This window comes from Falco rusticolus, chromosome Z, assembly GCF_015220075.1.
Source record: "Falco rusticolus isolate bFalRus1 chromosome Z, bFalRus1.pri, whole genome shotgun sequence".
In the NCBI taxonomy this organism is placed as follows: Eukaryota; Metazoa; Chordata; class Aves; order Falconiformes; family Falconidae; genus Falco; species Falco rusticolus.
Window position 1 is genome coordinate 12,665,965 of NC_051210.1, and position 10,278 is coordinate 12,676,242.

General features: G+C 50.0%; 1 protein-coding gene and 1 long non-coding RNA gene across 2 annotated transcripts; one reads left to right on the top strand and one right to left on the bottom strand.

Moving 5' to 3' along the window:
- Positions 1-926: 926 nt before the first annotated feature.
- On the bottom strand, positions 927-1,587 carry LOC119141640. The gene is made up of 2 exons (XR_005101999.1): positions 1,463-1,587; positions 927-1,278 (listed from the first exon to the last, which is right to left on the bottom strand). It is a non-coding gene; the product is annotated as an uncharacterized LOC119141640 (long non-coding RNA).
- A 42-nt stretch (positions 1,588-1,629) lies between these two features.
- Positions 1,630-6,532, top strand: TOPORS (TOP1 binding arginine/serine rich protein, E3 ubiquitin ligase). The gene is made up of 2 exons (XM_037374132.1): positions 1,630-1,871; positions 2,978-6,532. The coding sequence occupies exons 1-2, from the start codon at positions 1,707-1,709 to the stop codon at positions 5,981-5,983; spliced, it is 3,171 nt and encodes a 1,056-aa protein (XP_037230029.1). The 5' UTR covers positions 1,630-1,706; the 3' UTR covers positions 5,984-6,532.
- The last annotated feature ends 3,746 nt before the right edge of the window (positions 6,533-10,278 follow it).

Genomic DNA, 10,278 nt, shown 5'->3' on the forward strand with positions numbered 1-10,278 from the left:
CCCATATAACTTTCAGCTGCTTCTTTCAGCTCATAAATGAAAATCCCCCTACGAAAAGCCTGGGGCACCTTTGATCTTCCCATTTTGGTAACTCAAGAGAGTTTCAGATATGGACTCTTCTAGTGTCTCCAAGGGCTCTCCACCTTGCCTAAGAGCTGACACATGCACACTGCACTTACCAAGTCAACTGAGTAGGAAGGACTATTAGGGATACAGATCCTTCTTACCTTCGTGCCAGTGATAGGAGTGTGTAAGGGTCTTAATGCCAGCAAAGGGTGCAGGTGACAGTGAGGGTCTCAGCTCCAGCTGCTGGGACAGGACCGGTATGTATACCCCAGGTGCAGCTACTGGGGAAACCAGGATGAGTAAGGCGAGTGAGTCTTGGCACCAGCATGCTAAGGACTGCAGGTCACAGCCCACATGCCTGGTGCTGCCTGCTGGGGATCCAAAGCAGTTGCATCTCCCCCAGCCACCAAGGGGAAGTGCTGGGAGTAAGGGTGTTAACAAACTTCAAGGTGGTCTAGCTGCCAAGTAGGAGTCCCTGGGTCCAGGCAGGGTATCAGGCACAGGCCTGTGCTGGTATTTGGTGAGATCTGTGGGTGTGGAGTGCCTGTTGGCTAAATGTGTCAGTGAACATGTGTGTTTTGCTTGTGAGCAGAAAGCTGGACCAGCTGTTGTGTAGGACTAAGAGGGCTCAGGATATGGGGCAGGGTTATCAGCTGGACAGAAGGGCTGTGCTGGTACTCAGGGGATCTGTGAACCCAAGTGTGCTTTCACTACTGAACTTCAATCCTTATTGGCTGTAGAGGAGAAAAGGGACATGGCTGGCTGCACTCACGTTTTATGCAAATTGTGGTGGTACTACATAGATGTGCTACAGAACGCAGCACCTTGTCTGTGACAGTCTGCAGAGCTGGCCACATGTCTTTTTTTTTTTTTTTTTTGCGCATATGGGTATGTGTCTCTTGCAAATATGCGCTAGTACAGATCAGTAAGGAGAGCTTTTTTTCCTAGTAACTGTTTATGCTTTATTTGCTTTCCTAAAAGCTACTTATCATTTGTTCGCCAAACTGACCACAGGGCTACTCCAGCCTTCTGATGGATTCCTCCGTACCTTCGGAGCCAATGCCAAGCTCCTTCCTGGTGGTGACTCACGGGCTCCGCCATAGCCTAGGGCAGCCCCCGGGCCAGGAGCTCGCTCTCCAGCTGCCGCTGGGCAGCCACCCGCGCCCCGTAGACGAGGAAGCCCCAGGAAAGGAGCACCACAGCAGCCAGCACCTGCGGAACAAAGTGCATTGCGCATTGGCGGCGGCGGCAGCAGGTCTGCAGCCCGTTATCCCCCAGGTCCTGGTGCCCGCTGCCCTCACCCGGAGGTACACCCAGCCCAGCTCCCCCCTTCCCCCAGGGAGCAAACCCGCCCTCCGCCAGCCCCCCTGGCCGCGCTCCCGGCCCCGGCACGCACCAGGCGGCAGAGCGGACGCGGGTCCCGCCGCTCCGGTGGAGCCATGCCAGCCTCGCCCCCTCCTCGGCCGCCGCTCCGCAGCGCCGCCGCCCGCCGGTAAGATGTCGCCACAGCGAGCGGAAGTGACGCCATAAAGCAGCGCCCGCGTTCCGCTCCCGGCAGGCAGCGCGGCGGCCTGGCGCTGCCCCGCTGCTGGTGGCGGGGGGCAACCGTTCCCCTGGCAACGCCGCTTCCGCCGCCGCGGATGGCAGAACCGTTACGGCGCCTGGTGGAGGGCGCCCGCCGCCGCCGCCGCCGCCCGCCCGGGGAGGAGCGGCGGGAGCCCGCGGGCTCCGGGCGTTGCCGGACGCGGCGCAGGCTGAGGGCGGACGCGGCCCCAGCCCGTGCGGGGATCGAGGGCCCGGTAGCGGTGAGTGCGGCCGTGGGGCCGGGGCGGCGCAGGGCCCTCCCGGGGGCGAGCTGGCGGCTGCCGGTCCGGCGGCCCGGGGCGCGGCGCGGGGGAGCGGGGCGGGGAGGCGTCCCGCAGCGTGGGGCAGGTGGTGCCGCACCGGGGCGGCGTGTGGCCCGTCCCCGCCGTGGGTGCGTGCGTGCCCTTGTGGCGTCCCGCGTTTGGGCTTGTGATGGCCGCCGCGGCCGGCCGCGTCCCCGCGCTTGTGCCCCGCGTCCGTGCGTGTCCGCTTGCCAGCCTGACAGGCTTCGTGCCCGGTGTCCCGCAGGTGGCTACGACCTGCGTCTGGGCCTGCTGGGAGGTGGGGTGATGAGTTCTGAAGTAGCACGGTAACTTGTTTACACCGAATTATAATGTCTAACGGTAACGGTGGTACCTAAAATAACTTTAAGATAGATGGATTTATTACTAACCACGCCTGACAGCCTGACTAGACACAAAGGCAGCGTGTACCTGAGGATGAGTGTAGGAATGACACCTGGTGGCTCCTGCTTCAGTCATAAAACCAAACAATAATTTAGGCTGGAAGACATCCCTGGGGGTTCTCTAGTCCAGCAAGCCAAGTGTGGTCCAGCATGAGTGCGCAGCAAAACAGGGGCAGCGGGTGCAGGAACGGGACAGGTCCAGCAGAACTTGGAAACTGGTAGTTTAGTTCAAGTGCAGTTACTTGTTTTTACTTTGGTTCCTAAAGGACAGAATTAACAGTTCTCTTATTTTTCATATGTGAAAACTGGTCTCTTTTGGAAGTATGTTTTGGAGGGTACCATGTTAATTATAAACTACTGACCACATCAAAGCAGTTATTTATGAGTGGGGATGAAGAGAGAGTCCTGCCTGTTGTTACCTTCGTATGCGCCAGTGTGATTCAAGCTCTGTTTAAAACTTGCAACACTGAAGAACTAGATCTCAGTGTGAAGAGAAGCCAAGCAAGGTAGTTAGGTCGTGCTGCCTCTTTGTTTGGTGTTCTGTCAGTGCTGATGCTGGGTTTTGCAACCAGAAAGGTGACTGTTCTGGGTTTCAGTGTCTTGTCTGAGACTAGAATAGTCTTTTGTCTCTTTCTTCTGTAGAACATGACTTCAGCAGATAAGGATTTTTCAGAAGAGAGCGGCTTTTCACCAAAAGCCAGCACCAGCAAGCTGCCAACAGATGCGTCTCCTGACTCTAAATGCCCCATCTGCTTGGATACATTTGACAATGTTGCATATTTAGATCGCTGCTTGCATAGGTTCTGTTTCCGCTGTGTCCAGGAGTGGTCAAAAAACAAAGCAGAGTGCCCCCTCTGCAAGCAACCCTTTTTTTCCATTTTCCATACAATTCGTGCTGAAGATGACTTTAAAGAGTACATACTCAGCCCTTCAGAAAATAACTCTTTTGCCAGCCCTGATGGCCAGAGATTTCGTTACCGTACCACCATGACAGGGGAACGCCGCACTGGCGGTTCTGCTTTCCGAAGGACACTGTCCCCTCCAGATAATGGGATATTGTTTGAAGGATTGTCAAGTGAACCAGTGCGGCAGAGAGATGGAGAGATTCAGCAGATGATAAGGAGGCTGGCCTCAAGGAGGCAGGCTAGTGCAGAGGGCAGATCTATGCGGCAGATTGAGGAGGAGGACATGATCAACTTCCGCAGAGCTCTGTACCGTACTGGTGTGCGTATTCGTAGTATTCAGGATGGTGGCCGCTATCGAGACATTTCAGCAGAGTTTTTCCGCCGCAACCCTGCTTGCCTTCACAGGCTGGTTCCTTGGTTGAAGCGAGAACTTACAGTCCTTTTTGGTGCCCATGGATCTTTGGTTAATATTGTACAGCACATTATCATGAGTAATGTGACTAGGTATGATCTGGAAAGTCAGGCCTTTGCTGACGACTTAAAGCCATTTTTGCTGAATCGGACTGAACACTTCTTACATGAATTCATCAGTTTTGCCCGTTGTCCTTTTAACTTAGAAGCATACGATCAACATGCCAATTATGACTGTCCTGCACCATCATATGATGAAGGAAGCCACTCAGACTCATCAATTATTACAATATCTCCAGATATGGCATATTCTCAAGGGCCAGATAATAATTTGTCTGCTGTGACTGGTCTTGGTCAGGCCCCCTGGGATGATGAAACTCCGGGGCCTTCCTATTCCATTTCAGAAGAGGTTCGTGCAACCATGGCTTCTCCTCTGGAGATGTCAGAAAGTTCTGATGGGGACTCTGCTACAAAGAATCGAGGAACCAAACTGCAAACTCAGTTACAAGCTAATGCTGACTCAAATAATAGTGACTCTTCCTCAGACAATTGTGTTATTGTTCGGTATGTTAAGCCATTAGCTGAGAGGACACCAGAAGTGGTCGAGCTGTCCTCGGACTCTGAGGAATCTATCAGGGAAGAGAAGAGGGAAGATGTGAAGAAACAGCAGCCAATCCAGTGTGGCAGCTGGAGTGATAGTGAACCAAGCAGGAGTTTCTCACCATGTTCCCCCACATATAAGGAGGGTATCGGTAGTGGCAGAAGCTGTTTATCTCCTGCAGTTGAGAAGACAGAGTCAAAAGATGTTGACAAGAACAAATACAAGGTAAAAGATCTGTCTCCACAGAACTTAAGCTGGAGCCCCTCTCCAGGGAGTGACACAGTATGCTCCCCTTGGAATCACAGATGGTCCAGAAAGAGGAAGTCCAGGAGCCCACAATCGTGTTCACGGAACAATCGAGGTAGTCATGACCATCAGTCTAGGAGGGAGCGTCGTAGCAAAAGCCAATCTAAAAGGAAACGATCAAGAAGCAGAGATAGTAGCAAACACAGGAGCAAAAGAAGCAGCAGGAGGTCAAGGGCTCATGACACCAGAATCTCTCTAAAAAGCCAGAGAGACTCCCTAAGTCGTGAGAGCACGCCTTCCAGAGAAGCAAGCAGATCACGATCACGTAGCAAAGGCCACAGCAAAAGGAGATCAAGAAGCAGAGACAGTGATCGTTATTATGTAAGACACAATTATAAAAGTAGATACCAGTGGAGTTATGCTTTCTGTAGTCGAAAGACACTTGGAGATGGCTATGAGTCCTCCAGCAGGAGGAGGACTCAGTCTAATAACCTCTACTCAAGGCAATCTTCTAGTCCAGAATACAGGATACGATCATTTATTGAAAAGAGAGATCCACATACCCAGAGGGGACTCCATGAGAGACACTACTACTGTTATGAAAGATGCAGGTCAAGGAGTCGATCAAGCAACAGGTCAAGGACTCCTTCTGGAGGAACTGACAGAATGAAAAGTGAAAAGCCTGGTGGAAAAAGGAAGTACAAAACTCGCCACCTGGAGAATGCATTCGTGGAGAGCACAAGTCTAGAAAGAGAAAATGACCCTAAGAAAACTTTCTCAAAATTCAGTGACTGTTACAAAAATGAAGATAGCCTTTCAGACAATCGAGGAAGCAGCGAGACAAAGCATAAGAAAAAGAAAAAAAAGATGAGGAGTCCAAGTGTGGAGATAGTCTATGAAGGAAAAGCAACACACACAAGACATCTTAAAAAGAAAAAGAAAAAGCATAAGAAGAAACACCGAAAACATCACATGAGTAACACGGCACATTCTTCTCCAGTAGTGATTACAATTGATAGTGATAGTAGCAAGGAGCCAGAAAGTACTGAATGTGACAGCAGTGTTACCTGGACCGGCACAACTCAGATAAATGAGAGGGAAAACGAGTCTCCATCTTCTTTTCTGGGAAGGACAGGATGTGAAGATATTTACAGAGTTGGTGAGGGAACTGGAGGAGCAGCCAAAAAATGCAGTATTCCTACCAGAAGGGGAGGTTTAGATGGTGACATTAAAAATGCTGATGTTGAACTTCGAGACACAGTAGCTGATCAGAATCTTACGATAGTGGATACCAGCAGTAACACTCCTCACAGGGAAACTGTAACCAGCTACTTTCAAGAAGCACCAGCAGCACCTTCTGGTCAGCTGCCTTCCCCTAGGACTTCCTTCCTAGAGCGTCCAGAGAGACAACCATTGATACTAAGACTGCCAAAGAGACTTGTCAACAGATCCTCTTGGTTTGATTTTCCAAAAGAAAAAATGTAGCACACTTTCCATGGAACACTTCTTAAAATTGTGAAGTTGTTTTAATTTCTTTTTTAACCTTGAGAACAAAAATACCTGATGTCGTTCCTGTATTGTAGAATATGTCTGGGAAATGTGTAAAACTTACAAATCTGTATGCACTTTTAAGTCAAAGAAGATAGAATATGGATAGTACATTAGATAAGTCTTAAAGTTTCTAAGAAGAATATTTGCAAGTTTTAATTTCATAAAGCCATCCTGTATTCTTGTAGTAGGTAAAATATATCCACAGAGTATTTCAAAGTTTTGTTTAAAACAAACAACAAAAAAGGAGCCCAAACCAAAAGCTAGAAAGTGCATTTTATGGGGATTGCTTATCTTAGGAAAAAGTGTTTAGTTCATAAGAAATTATTTAGGCTGAATTCTGTTGTTATTTTAATCTATTTGGTTTAAGCTGATCTCTGGTGAAAACCAGCGATTTCTATAAAGATCTTCAAAAGGACTTCCAGTAATGTGAAAGTGTGCTATGTCAAAATCTGAATAAAGCAATAAGACTGTTTTCTAAATGAATTTGTAAGTGTGGACACTGTACCTTGTGGACTGTGTACTTTTCAAACAGAAAATTTATCTTTCAGTTTTGGGTGTCTTACCAGTACAGACCATTGTTGTTTGTGCTGTCAGGAGTACTCCCGGTTGAAAAGGACATCTGGAGGTAATCAGGTCCCAGCCTTCACTGAAAGCAGGAACAACTTTGCTCAGGTTACTGTGATCACTGAACTGACCTGTTCAGTTTTGAGTTTTCCCAAAGCTGGATGGCTTCTCTGTGCTACCTCTTCTAATGTTTGTGTTTTCCCGGGGGAAACATTTTTTTTCCGAATGTCTTTCTGTTGTTGCAGTCTGTGTCTTCTACCTTGCATCCTATTGCTGTGCAGCTCTTGAGGGGCCTGTTTTCCTCTTCTGTATGGTGTACCACTAAATACTTGAAGACATTTGTTTTCTCTGTAGCTTTGTCAGTAGAACAGCTCCTCCTGACTTCCTTGCTTTAGACAACATTTACTCAGCTCAGCTCATACTAGATGTCCTGCTGCATGTATGTGCAAGGCACAGGGCTGAGGCAAGGTCTTGTTCTCCAGATCTGGGCCTTCGCTGCGTGCACAGCAGTAGCTCTCAGGGCAGATCCAGGAAGTTGTCTTTGGTCTCTCCTGTATTACTGCCTCTGTCTGCTGGTTTTGGCCTTGGCTGGTTGCCTACCAGATACCCACCAAGGTGCTCTGTCACTTCCACTCCTTCACAGGATTGGGGAGAAAATAAGATGGGAAAGCTTGTGGATTGAGGTAAGGACAGGGACGTCACTTAATGATTACCATCACAGGCCAAATGGACTCAAGGACAATGAAGTTAATTTATTGTCAATTAAAAATTGAGTATGATGATGAGAAACAAAGACAAAACTAAAATCACCTTCCCCTCCCTTCTTCTCAAGCTTAGCTTCACTCCTCCATTCCTAATTCTTCTACTTCTCCTCTCCAGCAGTGCAGGGGCATAGGGAATGGGAGTTGTTGTCACTCTGTAATACTCATGTCTCTGCTGCTCCTTTCTTCTTACACTGTGCCTCTGTTCTAGCATGGGTCCTTTCTACAGGGTGCAGTCCTTCAGGAACAGACTGCTTCAGTGTGATCCCCCCACAGGGTCACAGGTCCTGCCAGAAAACCTGCTCCTGTGTGGGCTCCTAAACGAAGGCTGCAGCTCCTGCCAGGAGCCTGCTCCTGTATGGGGACCCCATGGTCTGTAGCTCCATCTGCTCTGGTGTGGGGTCTTCAACAGGCTGCAGTGTGGATATCTGCTCCCACTGTGGTCCTCCATGGGCCGCAGGGAGACAGCCTGCTTCACCATGGTCTTCTCCAGGGGCTGCAGGGGAATCTGCTCTGCTATCTGGAATGCCTTCTCCTCTCCATCTTCTCTGACCTGCAGGGCTGTTTCTCTCTTGTTTTTCTCACTCCCAGCTCCTTTTCTTAAATATGTTTTCACAAAGGCAGCACCAGCACGGCTGATGGGCTCAGCTGTGTCCCACAGTGGGTCTGGTTTGGATCCAGCTGGAACTGTCTCTGTCTGGCATGGGGTTCAGAGGCCACCCGGCAGCACTCCCTGCTACCAAAACCTTGTAAACCCAGTACGCTCTGGTTTAACAGATGTTGATCCCATGTGTCAGCTGTTAGTTGATTGTGCAGAGATAGTGATGAGCACATCTGACAGCACTGGAGACTCACTATCTAAATCCCAAATCAAGTCAGTTCAGCAAGCTACTGAACATGTGTTGCAGTCTCCTTTGTTACCTGCAGTTGGTGGTGATTTCATAACTGTTCTGGATTAATGAGGTGACATACACACCTTCTAAGGTTTTCCTCACTTCCAAGGGTGCTGTTCTCCCTGGAGCATGGGATATTTTTCGAGAGCTTGTTGAGTCAGTTGCTGCAATGGCAGAGAGATGGAAGGATTCGTATGAGAATGAGTGTTCTCACAGAGGGTCAGGCTGGTGTGGAAGATCAGTCTTTGGGGCTGGTAGGAGAGGAGACCGTTACTGGTGTATACAGAGCTCTGTATTGCCAAGGTCTGTCTGTCCAGTGTTACTGACCACTGATCACAGAACTGGAGGCACGACACCCGAGGGAGGGGAAACTTCTGGTACCCAGACCTGAGCTTCCACCATCAGGGACCTTGCCAGTGTTATGGAGGAGGTGCTGTCCTCCTAGACAGCCGGTGTGCTGCTGGAGGGACTGAGGTGAGCTTTATAGCTTCCCAAGCATGATGGAGGAGGAGGGAGCAAGGCCTGGCCTAGGGTGGGGAGTGGCCACCACCCTGCCTCCCCAGCCCTGGAAGAGGGATTTACACATCCCAGGCAGGAAGCTTGGCATGTTCAGGTAGGTGGCCATGGAACAGGCTATTGTTATTGCAACTACACTTGCCAGGTGAATGATCTTAAAAAAAAAGTTATTTCACCACTCTGCATCTTTTTGCCTCCTACATACTTCATTTTCACCTTGGCTATTTGAGTAAAGAGGACAACTGGCCTGAGTGCCCAGCAGCTTCCAGCAGGAAAGCAGGCTGGTGGCCCAGCAGAGCAAAAGGTGTCTGCTTGGATAACCACTCCTGCTTTGGGAACCTCATCCCTCCCGAGCCTCTGTCCTGCCAGCTGAAGACCGGCACACCAGGGTGGGTGTGAGTGGGATTGCACCCAAGGGTGTGCGAGTGTTTCCTCTGGTTTCCCTTGTGCTCTGCACATGCTGCTTTTCTGCCTCCATCAATTGTTCTTAGTAAGACAGTAGTTCAGGTTGTTTGTATGAGACTAGGTATCCCTCTGGGTGACAGCTGCAGGAAGATGTCCTAGATCCAAGGATCAGGACAGACTAGTGAAAGACTGAAGCAAACATGATTTTTTTCAGGACCTCATGCCTGCTTGTGAGAGCCTGCCCATAGAACAGCAGCTGTAGGGAAAGCACTCTTTGGACAGCAATCCCACCACCAGGACACAGCCAGGAGACCATCGAAGTCAGGTCCCCTGGGGCCTGGGAAAGAGCTGGACAGTTTGCTGTTGCCTGTCTGCACTGCTTTCCCCTCTGGATTGTGGATGTGTGTGTACCCTCCTGCTAATCCCGGAGAGTGTGCTCCACTCCTGAATTTAAATGGGATGCGAAATGTGTGAATGGGACAAGAGCCCCATCACTGAAGCGTTTGTGAGTGCCTCAGTAAAGCCATCAACACATTAACATTCAAAGTCATCACCAGGTCAACCAAAGGCAAGTGCTTCTGGGGGTTGCAGCTGTGTAGCTACAAGTAGGAGCAATGAGTGTCAGAGCTGCAGCCCACCCTCCTACCTATCCCTAGGGAAGACAAGAATTAGTTCTGGCTCTCTGAGCAACTTTATCCCAGTGACAGGCAAGTGGAGGAAGAGGAGGATGACTTTTCAAGGAAAGAGACATGTTTCTTTGAGAAAATGGGGCACTGTGCCCCATCATTATCAAATTCTGCTGCCCCAGTAAACCAGGGGCAGCTGCTCCCTGGAGCTAGAGGCACAGAGGTGCCCAGTTCTGCTCCAGAAGACTTTGAGAAGCTTCAGCAGCCCAAAAGATTTTGGGAGCAGGCAGCACCAGTGATCCCCCCAGGCAGGGCAGGAGGGGTTGCTGAGGGCTGAGCCTTCCAGCCACTCCTTCAAGGCTGGCTTCCAGGTCTGACCAGGATGAGAAGCTGAGGGGCAGAGCAGCAGTGTGCTTCCTCCTTCCCAGTCACCCATGAGATCACTTTTTAGTCCTTGTTAATTG